A 17503-nucleotide genomic window follows, 5' to 3' on the forward strand; every position below is an offset into this window, starting at 1 on the left:
GGGGTGGGGGCTGCAGCTCCAGATTCGAGGGCCAGGCTACTTGGTGGGGTTCTGGCCATGGCACCGAGGCATGGCCTCCCACCATGGCTCAAGCCTCGGCACTGATGAGCTCTGGCCTTGCAGACCCTAGCCTGTATCCGCCCAGAAGGAAGAGGGTCAGAGGGCAGGGCGTCACCTATCCTCCCCCAGCAGTTCCAGAAACGGCTGGTTCACGTAGGGGAGAACAGGCAGGACTCAGGTGAGGAATTGAATGAAGTGTGTGTGTTGGGGGGTGGCGAGTGCCTGCAGTCAGGGAGGAGGAGAGCTCCTTTGGTCTAGATGGATCCAAACGGCCTTTTTCTGAAAAGCAGACAAAAAGAAGACGTTTCCAAACCAGACGTAGTCACATCCCAATCCGGTTAAACAACAAAATCTCCAGGGGTACCTGGAGGCTGCAGTGTGAGTGTATGATGGGGTCTGGGGGGGGGGGGGAGGGGTCTGGGAGACACATCAGTGAGCAGCAGTGGCCTTGAGGATCACTACACAGGTGCCATTTGTCACTTTGCCATGTTCCACCTACATTGCTGGCTCTGTGGATGGTCCGTGAGCGGCAGGCGTTAGTTAGCTGAGGAAGAGACTTCATATTCCCTCCTATTTCACTCCCTCCCTCCATTTGCTAAAACTTCTCTTTTTCCTTCTTTTCCTTCTTTCTCACTGTCCTCTTCACAGGCCAGTGCTCTAGCCTCCAGTCTGCTCACTGGGGCTGGGTCCTGGGGAGTGGAGCCCCCGCCCCTGCACCGCCCCCCCCCAACTCACTAGCTACGTGCTTCCTCCTGCAGCTAGGGGGAGCCCTTCCCCCTCGCTGGACACGGGTCTGTAGCCGCAGCCCAGGTCCAGGCTCTGTGGGCCTCCTCCACCTCCTTTCCCCCTCTGAGTCTGAAACACAGGCTCTGCGGCCCCGAGAACTTAGATCTTTATACATGCTGCCTCTGCAAAGCTCTTAGTGGGTAAAGAGCCACTATCCTGGCTCCAGGAACAAAGAGTGGGCTTGGGGTCACTCAAGGTGGGCAGAGAAGGGAGAACGAACCACCTCTGGAGACAGAGAGAGAGAGAGAGAGAGAGAGAGAGAATCTCAAGCAGGTTCCATACTCAGCGTGGAGCCCAATGAGGGCACAATCCCACAACCCTGGGATTATGACCTGAGCCAAAATCCAGAGTCAGGCATTCAACTGAGCCAGCCGGATGCCCCAGGCTCTAGGATTCCAGGGCTTCCCATAGTTCTATCTCTGGTCTGGACCTTACTAAGAAAAACATAACACTGGATGATAAAGTGATAAACGAAGTGAGGAGAAGTCTGGGCTGTCCCAGTGATATGCATAGCAGCACAGTGGGCCGATTCTAATCCACACCCCACCGGCCAGGGGTGCTGCAGATGAGCCGAGAAAAGTCCGCTCTTCTAAGATCTTTACTCCCATCGCTACATAGCCTGGAATTTATCTGACCCTGGATCAATTCAGGGTCGGGACTTAATCCAGGTCATGTGTAACACCAACAGAGCTTTCAAACGTGCTCCCAGTAGGCCAGAGGTTCCACAGGGAATGACGCGAGGGTCGAGGAGGGGCCTGAGGGAGATCACGGGGAGGAGGGCCCTGGACTCCCCACCCAGACCTCAAACACTGGGCTCCTGAGGAAAATTGTATAACGGTGGTCTTAAAAACACACGCTTTTAAAAACAGGTTTGAAAACCATCAGCCTAGAGAGTGACTTCTTGAGTATTTTGGTTTTGGAATAGATGTCCGGCATTGTGTATACGTCTGAGCCAACAATCATAGGCCAACTAATGCTACCAGGCCAAAGGACGCGTTAGGAACAGCACATCTCCCGTGTTTATGGACTCTCCCCAAGGTCACGGTTCGCGCGCCGAAATGTCTCTTACTCTGGTTCTTTGGTATAATGAAAACACAGTTTTGTTTCTGGAGAACAGTATTCCATGCAGGAACCGTTACTTAAATAAGCTGTCTTGGGAACATAAACCCAAGAAGCGTAGTACATGAACTTAGCCATGTGCCTTCTTGCCCGACAAGCACTGGCTCTTTGGCCATGCAGAAAAGACGCTGGTGGGGGAACAGGGCCGCACTCTTCAGCAACAGCCCCCACCCCCAGAAGACATACAGCAGCCAAGAGACTCAGAGCCAGCCATGGATGGGGATTGTCACTTGAAGGGAAGGAGACCAGACATTAGTTGGGGACGTAGTGCCTTTTGAGTGACAGTCACTGAGAATGACAGGATGGGAAAGAAGGGGGAAGCTGGGGATGAGTGAGGAGGATAGTTATGCCTCCTCCTGAGGGCGAGGGAGACAGCAAACCCGGTGGATCCTTCCTGCCCATCCGTCAGCCCCTCTGAAAAGGTGTAGCCCCTGGGCAGGGGTGTGTGTGTGCGTGCATGTGCGCACAGGCGAGCAGATGAACACGCTTGCAGAGCAGATATGGGGGCGCCAGGCCAGCCCCAGCCCTTCTGCAGGTTCAGCCCCTTCTGGCCAATCTTCACGTCTGCCCTCAGGGCACAGCAGGCTGGGCAGGGGGCTCAGGGCTGTGGCACAGTCCGGGGAGGGAACCCAGCATGAGACTCTGCCCCAGGGGGCAATCAATATGCCTGGGCCAGGGGACAGTTCTCTGGAGAAACTGAGTGAGGCTGAAGAAAAGAGTTTGGTTTGCGGATGCATTCCAGGCTGAGAAGGGACCGCGTGACCGGGAGGCTTTGAACCCAGAAGGGGAATGGCCTGTCCTGGGGAATGGCCTGCTAGCCAGAGACTTGGGCTGTGTCCTTCCTCAGACAACCGGGGAAAGCCCTGGAAAAACACCTTAATGTGTGGCCGCCGTGTTGGGAGGAAGGGGGAAGACGCGGGTCGTGCGTGCAGAGCCGTGTGGTCAGGCCTTCCTCTCGGGACCTGGTCTCGGGGATTGATCAGGCCTATTAGACACGTTCAGTTTGTCTTCCACAGGAGGCAGGGAGGCTCTCAAAGTCACATCCTTACCCATTTGCGTCCGAGTGTGGAACCACCGTAGCCTTGGAAAGCCCTCAGCTGTGGAAGAGTTGTGACCCGAAAGGTCTCCCTAGTGGGCCTGCCCTCTCTCCAGCTCGTGATGGCCCTTCTCGCCCCCCAGGCCTCTCTTCTTATCAGACAATCCTCTCTGCCGTCAGGTGTCGCCAGGAGATACACTGCCCACCACAAACTGTGAGTCCAGAGCCTGTTTCTATTGTAGTTGTATTACCTACACTCTCACCCTAACGCCCCGTCAGACTTCATGGCTGAAGCACCACCTTCCTTCTGTCCTTTGAGGGCATCTGTCCATCATGAGAGTCTTCAGAGAAAGAAATCCTTTAACGGCTGAGGAGCCTGGGGAAGAGGAGGGTTCTGGCAGATTGAGGTGGACAGAAATTGTTCTGTTGAGCTCATTCTTCACGTTTGTCCAGCTAGTGACATTCTACAGAACCCCTGGGTGCTCAGTACTGTGCCTGATCCACTGGGAGGGACACAGGGAACCAGGGGCGAGGGCCGTGTCCTCGGGCAGTGCAGTCTCCTTGGGGAGGCAGGAGCTGCAGATGGAAAGCAGCAAAGAACCAGACACAAACTGTGTCTCTGAAGCCGAATATGCCTGCCGGGTGCTTGGGCTGGGCTTGGGAAATCAGAGAAGGCTTCTTGGAGGAGGAAGAGGAGGAAGACAAATAATCGGGGCAACTTACATCTCTTTGGATGAGCTCAGCGTAAATCAAGCAGGCAGCAGAGATCAGCACATCAGCATCAAGGTCAATGAGGTTGTTGCAGGCCTGTGCAGAGAGAGGAAGCTGGGACGAAGCAGGTCTCCTTGGGCACAGGCGGCTGCCTCCCGCTTCAAGGGACAAGGCGGCTGCCCATGGCAGTCACTGGAGCCACCTGATCTCTCTCCAACCAGCCCAGCACAGTGCCTGATATTTCACCACTGGAACTTGATATGTGGGGGAGATGGTAAATGTAGCTTTCCTGCTGGGCTCTAGGGAGTACCAGGGTTCCACTGAGTGATGCGGGGGCTTCTAAGGAGGACCCGTTTTATAATCGGGCTGCCACCCTAGAGCGTGTTGAACGTAGACCTCAGCTGCTTTTTTGAAATGCCAGAAAACTCTCTGTCTTTTGCCGCAGGAGGACCCTAGGGCTAAGGGATTAACTGTGAGGCAGCGAGCGCGGACAGTAAGAGACATTCAAGGCCTCGGGTTCTTCCTGTGCTAAACAGGGGTGCTGGGGATGGTTATGTCCCACTGCATCAGCCTTGTCGTGAGGCTTAAAGGAGCTGCTCTACAGAAGCACCAGCGCAGTGCTCAGGACATGACAGATTCCTGCCAGGGGCGAAGGGCTGGCCTGGCCCCAGGGCGGGTGCGCTCACCAGGATGATGTCATCCCTGGTCATGCTCTCCTGTAGCACCTGCTCGCGCACCATCTGCAGCATGCTGTAGGCCACCAGCACCTGGAAGTTCCTACAGGGCTTCCCCGTCAGCAGAACCTGCAGGTGGCCGGTGAGTGTCAGCCTGGGCCCCGCAGCAGTCTCCGGAGGATGGTGAGCCACCCGCTGACTAGGCACCCGCCCGGGGTCAGCCGTTCCTGGGCCTCACTACTGACTCCCTCATTCCCTCAAGTGCTACCTCGGGGGTCCTGAGGCTACTGCAGGCTTGGAGAAAAAGGCTTCAGGGAATTCATTAGCTAGGGGGAAGGAAGAGGAGGAGAGGATGAGAGAGGGAAGGAGGGGAAGAGGAAGGGAGGGAGGGAGGGAGGGAGGGAGGAGAGGGTGAGGGAATGACCCGGTGACTGTCTGTAGCATTTGAGTGGAGCTTTGGCAAAGCAACGGTTGATGACAAGTCAACGATCCAGAGGTGTCAGCAGAGGTCTGGGGGTGGCCATGGACTTGGGCATGGAGACCAGCAGGCCGTGAGGGAGGGATAAGGCAGGTGGGAGTTGACTCGGGGGGGCACTGAATGCCAGGCTGAGGACTGGGCTGGGCTGGGCAGGGCAGAAAGTGGGTGGTGGGTCCATTCCCAGGGAGCTTCATCTGCTGATGGCCCAAGGGCCTCGGAGCAGAGAACTGCACCTTTGACCTGCCCTTTGGTGGGGGGGCCCTCCTTCTCCAGGAGTGAGGGGCCAGTAGGGAAACAGCACTCAGATGGAGGGGAAGGCAGAGGAAGGGGCAGCTGGGGAAGCAAAGCAGAAGGCGGCCCACCTGGGCAGGGTGGCGGGAAAGCAGGCCAGGCTCCCTCCACCCCCAACACTGGCCAGAGGCCCCTCCTTCCACCCTGATTGCCCTCCAGGAGGTGCTGGTGGGCCTGGATGAACAGATGGACCAGCTGATGTCCCAGCTTCCTCCCATGAGGCGGGAGCAGGGTTGCTGGCCCAGTAAACCCCAAGCTGCCGAAGTCCATCCCGGGCCAGCAATAAAGGGGAGGTGAGGGAAAGGGCTGCCCGCTGCATGCTGGAGGGGTGGGGCCTAGCCCTTCTGTCCAAGGAGGCCTCACCTCCCACAGCCTCCAGACATCTTCGAAGGACTTGAAGGCACGCTGGAAGCAGAAGCAGAACCAGGGGAAGAGGGACCGCACGGTCCCGGCACCCTTCCCTCCTGTGCAGAAGAGACAGGGGCGTCAGCCCAGAGGCCGTGGTCGGAGAACACAGGGACAGCTCACGTGACAGAGCAAAGGCACACAGAGGGCGAAACGACAGCACGCCAACACGCTGGGGAAGCACAAAATGCCTGGCCCTCACTGTTCCAACCGCCTTTGGAGACTGTTTGGGGTGAATTTTCAACTGTCCGGATGCCAAGGCCATCCGGGTGAACCGTGCTCCCAGGGCCTGGAGGGAAGACCAAATGACCCGCTCCCGCCCACCATGAGTGGGCCCGGCTGCCTGGGGCTGGGTCCTGGTGCCCCCTCATGCCTGCCCTGGTGGGTGGGGGGGGGGGGGCGACGTACTGTTGCAGGAGGTGGAGGGTCCACTCACTTAGGTGCTCAGCAAACACGGGGTCCAAGAAGTCGATCAGGTCGTTGAGCATGTCTAGATTCTTGCCCACTCCGATGTTGATGACACAGCTGTGCTCCTGAGAAAGATGGGTGGGAGGGAGGGAAACGGCACCTCTCTCCGTGTGGGGGCACCGGAAGAGCCAGCCCTGCTTCACAGCATCTTGGTTCTGGCGGCCCTGCGCGGGGCTGGCTCCAGGCTGGGCTCATGCCTCTGGATGAGCCTGGATGCCTGGGTCTGGGCGTGTCTATGTGATCTGTGTCTGTAGGGGTGTTTGTTTGCACATGTGGATGTACCTGTGTGTGTGTGTGGTGGGGATGCAGGGATGTTCCAGATGTGGCTCACGTGCAATGCATCCAGTTCTGCCTCTACACACATGCTGTGGGTCAGAACCAATTGGGACAAGGAAAGAGCAGTGAGCACCTTGCTGCAGGGATGGAGAGAGGGGTGAGGGTAGATGCTGAACAGCCTCTCACAGATCATAAGGAAAGGTTTTCCAGGGAGGATGTTCCAGGGAGCAGCAACTTTAAAAGCCCTCAACGTGGTCATTGTGGGGTACATCTGGGGAGTACCGGGTCCCCTGCTGTGCCTGAAGTGCAGGGCGTGTGAAGGGGGCAGCGAGAGACAAGGGCAAAGATCGTCCTTGACTGCCTGGCCAAGGTTATTGGATTTTATTCTGGAGGCGATGGGGAGCCATGGAGGATTTGTGGGAGCAGAGCCATGTTTGGGGAGGGCAATGCCAGGAGAGGAAGCTTTCACTGGGACTGGCCAGTTACACTCTTTCAAAGTTTGGGGAGAGCTGGACCCAGAGCACCTTTCTAGCCATCTCCTCAACTCTGATGCCTACAACACACACAGCACTGTCCCCCAAAACCTCACTGGTGTTAGTGTTGCCTGTCCAGGCTCCTCTGGGACCCTGAGGGCTGTTTCAGGGCTGAAGGAAACGGCCGGGCTGCCAATGCCTGTCTGACCTCAAGGGGTTATTTGGGGAGTGGTAGGGAGGTGGTCCCTGAACTCAGGCCCAGCCCTCACCGTTTTCTGCAGGAAGAACTGGAAAAGCCAGAAGGTCTCATGGTCATGTTCCACCATCAGCTGGAAAAGCATCACCATCTCGTGGAAACCCTGCTGATACTCTGGGGTGGAGGGGGAGGGCAGTGAGGAGGGGCTGGGTGGGGGCAGGGAAGGGATTCCAGGAAGGAAGTGAGAAAAGGGGGCTGCGGGGAGGCCCAGCCCCGTGGCCCACCTGCCTGGGTATTGCAGACATAACTCAGGAGCAGGATTTTCTCCAGTCTCTTCTTGTCGATAAGGACGTTGCCTAGGTGGTCTTTGTCATAGAGTTTCTGAATGTCATATGCTAGGTTGCGGAAAAGAGACAGGTAGGGGGCACCAGATCACCTCCAGCAGGGGGGCCATGAATGAGTTCATTCCCCCAAAGGGTAAGACCCAAGGCACCCTGGGGAGGGGGCTGTGAAAAGTACATCGGCCTACATCTGCCCATGAGGCTCTACCCCTCACCATACCCTGAGCTGTTCGGCCGTGTCCCCACCTCCAAATCTTTGACGAGGCTGTACCCTCTGCCAGGAATGTCCCCCCATCCCACCCCACCGGTTCTGTCCAACTGAAATCTAGCCTAGTTCAAGGCCCAAAGGGGAGAGATGAAGGCGAAGTGGCAGGAATAGGAATCACCCCGGGGGGAAAATGGTGCTGGGCATCTAGGGGCCCCCAGCAGAGATGGGGGATGGGCTAACCAAGGTTTACCCAGCAAAATTCCAGGCCCCTGTGGAGGCAGCTCCCAGGAACCAGGGGACCCATCGGCCCCTGGACATGACTGAGGAGGGGGCAGGCATGGCTTCAAGCCCCCCCTCCACCCCGCCCTGCCCACCCAACTCCGCTCACCAATGTTATTCCGAGTCTTCATAAAGTTCCGGTGCAGGTTTTCCAGAAGGGGCTGAATCTTTTCGTACATCTCACATAAGGCCTCGTAGTTCTTCCTGTGAAGACAGAGCTGAGGCTGAAAGAGGCAGCCTCCCCCTCCTGGCAAATCAAGGGAACTCTGCGGAGCACTCTCCAGGAGGCTGCACCCTCTCGCTGTGATGCCCCCTCTCATCCCCACCGGTGCCAGCCCTAACCACACTCTAATGTGCTCCTGGAGGGCAGCACGGAGGCAGGTTCGATCTTGTGGCTCTGGGGTCCCATGGCTGCTCCTGAATCCTGGCTCCACAAATTAATAACTGGGTGTTTGCAACTAGGGTCAGGCCTTGTGGACATCACTATACCTAAGCCTCAGTTTCCTCCTCTGTAGAATGGGGAGAATACTGGCACTTCCGCCTTAGAATCGGAAGGATTGGATGAGGCAGTGTCTAGTGTCCATTACCAGAACGTGCTCAGGGCACGTGGGAGGCTGAATGGTGGCCCTCCAAAAGATATGTCTACGCCTTAGCCACCGAAACTTGTGCTTATGAACTTATTTTTAAAAGGGCCTTTGCAGATGTAATTAAGGATCTCGAGATGAGATCAATCTAGATTATCCAGGTGGACCCTAAATCCAATGATGAGCGTCCTTCCAAGGACACACAGAAACACACAAAGGAGAGACAGAGAGAAGGCGAGTAGGCCATGCGACCATGGAGGCAGAGACTGGAAGAACACCCAGAGTCAGCAGGAGGAGGCATGGAAGGGTTGTCCCCTGGAGACATCAGGGAACGTGGCTGTGCTGGCACCTTGCTTTTGGGCCTCCGACCTCTGGAACCGAGAAAATACATTTCTGCTGTTGCAAAGCCCCCGGTTTGTGGTGCCTTGTTTCAGCAGCCTCAGGAAACTAATACGGGCCTTGTCAGGGCTGTCAGGAATAGAGCATTCCAGGTGGAGCCTCAGTTCCCCTACGGCCCTGGATCATTCTCCACTGGCCTCTTGTGTGTGAATCTTCAGCTCAGAGAGGCTCACAGGCTCTAGGGAAGGATGGGATGGGATGGTGGTGGGCCAGAGGAGTTGCTGGAGTGAAGCCCATGCAGGGCAGTGTGTGGGCTGCTAAATGGAGCTGGGTGGGAATGTGCTGGCACCTCCCGTGTTCAGGCCCTGGGTCGGGAGCACGTGGGGGTTTTGTCTCTCAGAATAAGAAATCCATCGGAGGGAAGAAGACTGAACTTGCCAGGCTGGGGTGGGCACTCCATCCCACCTGCACTGCCATCCACCCTCCCCTGACAGGATCTGGAATGTTCTACCTCCTTGTGCTGTCCACCGTGAGCCGCTCATCCTGGGAACTCTGCCATGAGTAGTAGCCCGTGAGGAACTTCCAGGCTTCTGTCCTCACGAAGGGGTGCAGACCCTGAGGTGTGGGTGAGAGGTGAGAGGTCACAGGCCCTTGGGGTGCCTGCTGAAAGGGCCTCTCCGAACACCTGCCTGCCCTCTTGCCCACCCATGCCCCCCAGTGCCAGGGCAAGGCCTTGGGGATTGTACCCTTTCCAGGATGTTAACACAAATGGAGTCTCGTGATTTGGCCAACAGACCGTTCTCATCAAAGAAGGCATCCCATTCCGTCTTGTCAATGGGTGGTTTTCTCTTCACCTGGCAAGGACAATCACTTCAGCCTTAGTTAAGAAGCTTTGGCTTTTCTTTTAAGTGTGCTTTTTTCCCCTTTCTTTTAATGTTTTATTTATTTCTGAGAGCGTGTAAGCAGGGAAGGGGCAAAGAGAGGGGGACAGAGGATCTGAAGCGGGCTCTGTACTAACAGCAGCGAGCCCAAGGTGGGGCTCAAACTCACGAACCATGAGATCATGACCCGAGCCGAAGTCGGATGCTCAAACAACTGAGCCAGCCAAGTGTCCCTAAGTGTGCTTTTTTCAATGTTATACTCTGGAGTTTGTAATATGAGTCAAGTTCCCAGTCTCTGACTCACTTCTGGAAATCTATCCTGAAGAAATTACTGCAAAGTTATACAAAAATGCTGAAAGCACAATAATTTTCATTGCACATTACTTACCAAAATGAAAAACGCACGTGCTCTAAACATTATGCAATAAGGGAATAGTTAAATAAACTATAGTTTATATACTCAATGGAATATTGTGAGGCATAAAAAAAATGATGCTGACAGGGAATGAATAATAATCTGGAAAAATTTAAATGTTAACAGAAAAAGCAGAATACAAAATTACACATTCCGTATCTATCCTCTATCTTCTCTATGTGCTATCCTCCTTGTATACCTATGTCATATATTATAAAAACTACACCTCATATACTCTAATATAGAGTGAATTAACCTGATTAAGATTCTGGTAGAAAAAAAACTGAAAAGAAAGCCCCACCAATACCAAAAATCCCCACTAAAAGCAAGAGTGATTGTCTTCGAGAAATAGGATTCTACATAATTTTTTTCCTTTTTCTTGTATTTTTGAACTTTTCTGCAACAATGTCTACTGCTTTGACAATGGAAAAATATAAAATAAGCACAAATTAAACACACCCATGGGCTCCATTTTGCCTTTCTTGGAAGAGTAAAACAATTCATCATAAGGAGTGGTTTCTGGTTTACATAAGAGATGTGTGTGTGTGTGTGTGTGTGTGTGCGTGTGTGCATGTGTGTGTGTGTGCGCGCGCGCGCGTGTGTGTGTGATATGGGGGGAAAAGAGTGTGCTGCATGCAAAGTAATTAAAAATGCTCATAAGACAGTAACCAGGAGGTAAGAGCTCCTGTCAGGAATCTTCTATTGGAGAGAAGCGTGTCTTGAAATGCCACACTGCAGACATGAAGACATGTTAATGGACAGAGCTTGGCAGGTGACTAGACTTGCCTGATATATACACTCCCAACTTCCTGAGTACACCTGAATATGCACATGTGTGACTCAAATTCAAATTTGCATATGAGTCACCTGAGGATCTTCATAATATGCAGATTCTGACTCAGAAGGTCGGGTGTTGGGGCCCAGGGTGATGCATTTCTAACAAGCCCCCAGGAGATTTCTTTTTTTTTTTTTAATTTTTTTTTTTAACATTTATTTATTTTTGAGACAGAGACAGAGCATGAACGGGGGAGGGTCAGAGAGAGGGAGACACAGAATCCGAAACAGGCTCCAGGCTCCAAGCGGTCAGCACAGAGCCCGACGCGGGGCTCGAACTCACGGACCGCGAGATCATGACCTGAGCCAAAGTCCGAAGCTTAACCGACTGAGCCACCCAGGCGCCCCGCCCCCAGGAGGTTTCTGATGCTACTGGTCCTCTGATCACGAGAGAGAGGCAAGCTATTAGAAATCCCTTCAGCACTGGAAATGAAACAATAAGAGCCCACAGGCCCAGATTTGGGATAATTTCTACCGACTCCACATTCGATAGGGATGGATTGAGCACCTTTTTTAACTCAAACATGCTCTGTCTTCTGAACCAAAATAGGACATGTGGGCCCAAGAAGATATCAGAAAAATCCCACCCTCATTGGAGATGGCCTAACCTTGGGGAGCGGGGTCTGTCCTGATGTCATGTCCCAAGTGCACAGACACTGTTGTCTGGGCAGACCAAAGCCAGGGTTCCATCCCTCCAACTGCCATCATGTTCTCCAAACCTGTACTCAGACTGCAACACTCAGCATGAACTGTGGCAGGAAGCAGGAGGGAATAGGCAAAGTTGGGCTGTGTCCTGGGATCCTTAATTATAAAAAGGAATGCATGGACTTTAGCAATGCATTTCCATATAAATCTTAGTCAACTTGTCAATTTCTACAGTAAAGACAGCTATGATTTTGATGGGGATTGCGCTGAATTTAAAGGTCAATTTGGGGAGCAATGATAATAATATTGAGCTTTCTGATCCATGAACATGGTATATTTCTTCTATTAAGATCTTCTTTAATGTCTCTAAGCATTGTTTCATAATTTTCGGTATATAGGCTATTCGTATATTTTGTCAGATTTATCCCTAACTATTTTGGTTTGGGGGGGATGTTATTTTAAAAGTTGGTGTTTTTCAACTTCCCAACTATTCATTGCTATATATAGAAATACAATGGATTTTTGTATATTGATCTTGTATTCTGCCCCCTTATTAGTCCTAGTGGCTTTTGTGGGATTCCATGGGATTTATTATAGAGGTCAACAATCAGTAAACTACAACCCATGGACCAAATATGGCCTGCAACCTGTTTTTTTTTTTTTAAATAAAGCTTTATTGGCACACAGTCATGCCCATTCATTCATGTATTGTCTGTGGCTGCTTTCATGCTAAAATAGCAGAGTTAAGTAGTTGTGACGGAAACATTTGATACACAAAGACTAACATACTTACTATCTAGACCTCTGCAGAAAAAGTTTACCAGCCCTGATATAGACAAGTTTCTTCTCTTATAATTTCATTGATTTTGGTACCAGGGTAATGTTGGGTTCATAGAATGAGCAGGGATGTATTCTCACTTAAAAATTTTTTAGAATAGTTTGGATAGAATTGATATTATTTCTTTCTTCAATATTTGGTATAACTTACCCATGAAGCCATCTAGGCCTAGGGTATTTTTTTGTAGGAAGATTTTTAACTATAAATTTAATTTTTTTATTAGATTGAAGGATAGAGTCAGAAGAGTTTGTTTTATTTTTTACTCAAAAAATTAGAGATTTATAGGAACAAGGCATTTCCCTTCTAATCCCCTTTAAAAATAAAAGTAAGTAATACAGGAAACAACAAGGAATTAAGAAAAGCATAAATGTAAAAAATGATACAAACCCAAAGAAATCAATTATGAAAATAAATGCATTAAATTCTCTGGTTAGTTGTAAACATCTACGAAGCATTGATGAGGTGCCAGGCACTGTTCTAAGCACTTTATATTTATCACTTAATCTTTGCAACCACCCGTGAGGTAGGTGTGGTTATAACACTGTTTTACAGATCAGGGAATTGAGGCTGGAGGAGGGTTGATTAGTATATCTGAAGTCATACAGTAAATATTGGGGCTGAGATTTGAATCCAGAGCTGTTTGGTGCAAGAATCAGGGAGTTGAACCCCAATCCCATGCTACCAGGGAGAGTAAAAAGCAAGGATTTTCCATTTGAATGGAAAATACATACCTGATACCTGATACAAGCTGTTAACAAAAGGCATACCTTAAAATCTAATGTCGTAGAAAGATTAAAAAATAAATGATGAACAAAGATATGAAAAAAGGGTCAAATGTGATGAAAGGGTGGCAAAGTAAGTAATGTGCACAGAAACCATAATAAGAGGTATGGCATCAGCACAATAAGGCAGAGATAATTAGAAATGTCACAAGAAGGTGTTTGCCGAGTGCTCAGTGAATTTATATTACTAAACCTCTACCTGCAACAATTGGCCATCCTCCTGCTTTGCCATGGCTGAATTTGCTTACAAAAAGCCACTGACTTGTGGGGTGCCTGGGCGGCTCAGTCAGTTGAGTGTCCAACTCTTGATTTTGGCTCAGGCCATGATCCTAGGGTTGTGGGATTGAGCCCTGCGTAGGTCTCCATGCTGAGCACGGAGCCTGCTTAAGATTCTCTCTCTCTCTCTCTCTCTCTCTCTCTCTCTAGCCCCTCTCCCCCGCCCTCACTCTCTCATTAAAAAAAGAAAAAAGAAAAGAAAAAGTCGCTGACTTCTCCTTCCAGGAAGCTCAATTTCTCTATGTCCACCACTTCTGTGGGCAAAACTTAAACAAACTACAGGCCAACCACAAGAACATCTAAGACATTTGCTAGCAAGCCAAGGACAAACACAAGAAGCTTGTTGACCTGCAGAGGCCTAAAGGGAAAATTTCCACACAGAGGGCCCCTCCCTCTCTTCTCCAGTATATTCACACCACCTGTCTATGCCGGAAATCAGAGACCAGAATCTGTATCTGGGGTCCTTCGAAGTAATAGAGACTGTCAACTCAATAATCTCTCAAATTCATCTTCCTACTCCCACATTCGCCCATTCCCGGCTCCGCTTACTGGTAACACCCTGCACCACCATCTGGGTACAATTACCTGGTGATCCAGGAGGGGAGATACATAGTCCATGAGGTGCTGGATACCCTTTAGCTCTGCAGTAGCTTTTTTTCCTGGTCTCTTAGGAAGAGGACTGCTAGACGGAGCCGTTGTGAAAATCTCCCACCCCCATGGTGTGCTTAAGTAGGTTAAAACTCCCCACCAGCAAACCTGGGGACACCTTGGCCACGTTTCCTCTAGAGAGGGGGGCCAGAAGTAGGAGTCCTAAGTGGCTCCGTTTCTCTAACATCCTCCTCCTGCCAGAGGCCCGGGCTGTAGGCATACATCTCCCCACCCTCCTTCTATTCTGCTTCATTGGGTTGAAGATTTTCTCTAGCATTCTTACAAAATACGAAAGCTACTGGAGGATAAAGCAAACTTTCCAGGAGGGTTCCTGATGCCATGTTGCTCTGAAAACTCATAGGGACAGAGCCCCCAGTAGGCCTCGGAAGGGTCACAGGCTACTTATGGTTCCCAGCCGCTTCCACTCCAGTTCCCTTGAGGGACAAGACACGCTCTCAACAGTAAGAGTGGCTCATCATGTCAGTGATTCTCACCCAGGGGAGAGCAGGGTGGCCCAAGGAGGGAAGGAATGTTAAAATTGGGGTGGGGGGAAGCATATATGCAACTTGAAAGTTACCTGGGTGATTATTAGCAACCCAGGTGTGGGGGTGGATCATCCATATAGCAGAACGATTAAATGAATGGTTTAAAACACTGGTTCCCAAAGTTAGCTCCGGATCACACTCCCCGGAGTGCTTGTCAAAACACGGATCATTGGCCCTCACCTCCAGAGTTTTTGGTTCAGGTCACCTGGGGATCAAGAGTCTGCATTTCTTACAAGTTCCCCATTGATGCTGATGCTGCAGTTCTGGGCACCACATTTGGAGAGTCACCGATGTAGAATGCCACCTCTGCCACTTAACAGTGTGACTTTACACAACAGTGTGACTTTAGGCAAGTTGCTTAGTCTCTGTGCTGCAACTTTTTCATAAAATGAAGACAATAGCATCCTACACCTCCTATTATGGTTATGGTGAGAATAAGGGACTCTAAGTAAAGCATTTAGAACAGCCATTGTACATAATAAAGGCTATGTGGCAGTTTGTTATTTTATAATTATCACTCTCTACATTCAGAGAAATGAATAGAGATATAAAGAAAATCCAAATCAAGACCTGGTAGTAATCTGCAATAAAGCAATAACATTTAAAACTCAGGGAGAGACCGATATTACCCTATGTGTTAGCTAACTAGAATTTAAAACAAAAACTTGGAACAAAAAAAGGAATATAAAAAAATAAAATACAACTCAGGGAGAAAGGTGCTCATTTTGCAGGTCTGCTTTTTTTAATGTATCATTCTCTTAATCCGTATGATTAACGAAACTCAAGACTGGTTAAGGTCATTATAATCAGTTATTATGATTTTAAAAAATACACTGTGTGGAAAATTTTCATGACTGAGGCTGCCTTTTAATGAATAGATACATTTTATTAAGTGGACTTGAAACCACCTACTAACAAAAGCATTACTGCCACCTGGTGGCAGCATACCAAAATTGTTGGCAAAAGCGCCAAGGAAAATTTATCAGCATCTACAAGTTTGAACTTGCAAACCCAAAACTCATTAAAGTTAGAATATCACATACAGGGAAAGGTAACTGGCTTAGAGAGAAGGGTGAAAGGGAGAAAGACGACCTGTGTTTTTCAGTCCTGTGGTTAGTGCTGATGTGAGATCAAGGTACAGCCTACCCTCGTCAACCTTCCAGGCCAGCTCAGGGTTCTAGTCCTACCCACCCAGCAGGGGAAAGTGGCCCTAATGCAAACCAGAAGTTGGGGAGGGAGGGACTTGGAGTTGATGAAGAACACGCACCAGGATGAAGGAGGCTGACCACCTGGCAGAGAGGCTGTTTTCAGGAGAGAGGGTGGTCATGGCCCCTGCGGTCTGGCTTCAAAGCAGCTTTTGACCAGAGCTCACTTGGAGCCCTAACTGATGCAGGGGAAGGCGGTCTTCTTTTGGGGGGATGAGTTGCATTCCCAGAGGGAACTGGGCCCCTCCTTGACGCCTGAACAGAACCAGCCAGCATGTGTCACAAGGCCCCTGGAACCCTCGTCACAGTGACCTTGGAACCTGGGAGCACTCAGCCTCAGAAGTAAGGCACATCCAGGAACTAAGATGACCAGTCAGCCCGAAAAATCACAGGACACACAGGATGTGTGGAGGTTGGGGTCACAGGACGCGCAGACCGATGTGCTGGGCAGGTCAGGGAAGGCTTCCTAGGAGAGGTGGGCCAGGAAGCCTTTCTCCCTGTCTCTGGCTGTCCCTCCTCTGGGTTCCCTTCCCTTGTTATCCCACAGATCAGTACCCAAACCCGGATGACACCCAGAATCTGAGCTTCAGGTTTCTTGCGTGTCAATTCCAGAGATTCAGAATCAGCGGTCTGGGTGGGGGACCTGGCGTACTGTGTTTTGAAAAACTCCCTGGTGACTCAGAGTCAGTATTTGAATGGTAGCTTCTGGGGATAGAGACCGGTTTTTCCTATCGTTACATCCAGCGCACTTCAGACAGGGGCCTGCGCGACTGAATGAAGGATTTAATTGAATGGAAGAACGAATGGATCTCTCTTAGATCTCGTCTCCTTGTCCTCTCTGAAGGCATCGCAGAGGTTTCTGTTCCATGTCTTCTCTCCCTTCCAACCCTGGGTTCCTCAGGCCAGGGTCCATGTCGGATTTCCTTTGTGCTTTCCTCCCGGGGCCAATCTCTGCCGCCTGGCACTTGGCAGGTTCTCCGTATTTGAATGAATCTGAGGGGTTGGCTCAGCATCACTATTTCTCGACCTTAAGCATGGCTTGCATGCCTACCCAGGTCCAGGCCATTGAAGGCATCTGGCCCTAAAGCATCCATAGTCATTAGGAGGTAGCAGTAATTAGACCAACTAAATTGGAATCGGGGGCTGGGAGATGGAATTCGGACTCCGACCTTAAATTTGGATGTCCCTCCCCCCCTCCTGAGCCGTGGGTCCCCCAGCCGAGAAATCAGAACACCGTCAACCTCTGGCTCTCACATCCTTATTAGCATAATGAATCGGCAGCCACGCAGGAGTCTTCGAGCGGACACAATTCGCTGTCTCATTTTCGGTTACTGTTCTGCTAGCTTGTGGCACCGCGGGGGTCCTTTGAAATCAAACACCTTATTCTCTGCCTCCCTCCACCACGCCATGCCAGCCCAGCAAAGCATTATAGCCTCTTCCCCTTAATCTGCTGCCCCCAGGTCTTCATGGAGGAGGGGGTGGGCAGCTTTGAGCAGGCAAGGGGTGGAATGAGGGTGAGGCAGCCTCCCACGGCCGGGTGCCTCCATTCTGACGCCTGCAAGAAGCTTCCAAAGCAAACGTCCAGAGCAGGAGGCATGGCGTGAGCATTACTCACCATTTGGGATCATCTATGCCTCTGCTGCTCCACATTAATGATGTCGACAACTGAGAAGCGACTGCCGTTTTCCCACAAGCTCGGGATCTGGCAGG

The 17503-nt window shown here is 51.1% G+C and overlaps 1 protein-coding gene across 4 annotated transcripts; it reads right to left on the minus strand.

Moving 5' to 3' along the window:
* Positions 1-3227: 3227 nt before the first annotated feature.
* On the minus strand, positions 3228-16053 carry TBC1D21 (TBC1 domain family member 21). 4 transcript variants are annotated; one of them, XM_019441515.2, is made up of 11 exons: positions 15856-16053; positions 9471-9578; positions 9236-9339; positions 7911-8005; positions 7258-7368; positions 7047-7147; positions 5997-6093; positions 5519-5619; positions 4399-4515; positions 3725-3808; positions 3228-3377 (listed from the first exon to the last, which is right to left on the minus strand). In XM_019441515.2, exons 1-11 carry the CDS (start codon positions 15913-15915, stop codon positions 3345-3347), a joined length of 1011 nt encoding a protein of 336 aa, XP_019297060.1. In that variant the 5' UTR covers positions 15916-16053; the 3' UTR covers positions 3228-3344. The 4 variants fall into 4 exon arrangements, with proteins under 4 accessions (XP_019297060.1, XP_019297061.1, XP_053744675.1 ...); XM_053888700.1 differs by lacking the exon at positions 3228-3377 and adding an exon at positions 3384-3577; XM_019441516.2 differs by lacking the exon at positions 9471-9578.
* Positions 16054-17503: the final 1450 nt, after the last annotated feature.

This window comes from Panthera pardus, unplaced genomic scaffold (assembly GCF_024362965.1).
Source record: "Panthera pardus isolate Hobbes unplaced genomic scaffold, ASM2436296v1 HiC_scaffold_24, whole genome shotgun sequence".
NCBI lineage: Eukaryota > Metazoa > Chordata > Mammalia > Carnivora > Felidae > Panthera > Panthera pardus.

Coding starts and splice junctions, on each gene's coding strand:
- TBC1D21 (XM_053888700.1), bottom strand. CDS start 15,915: ATGACCACCCTCTCTCCTGAAAACAGCCTCTCTGCCAGGTGGTCAGCC. Junction 9,579..15,855: donor GGTCAGCCTCCTTCATCCTG/GTGCGTGTTCTT, acceptor TGTCCTTGCCAG/GTGAAGAGAAAACCACCCAT. Junction 9,340..9,470: donor GTGTTAACATCCTGGAAAGG/GTACAATCCCCA, acceptor CCCACACCTCAG/GGTCTGCACCCCTTCGTGAG.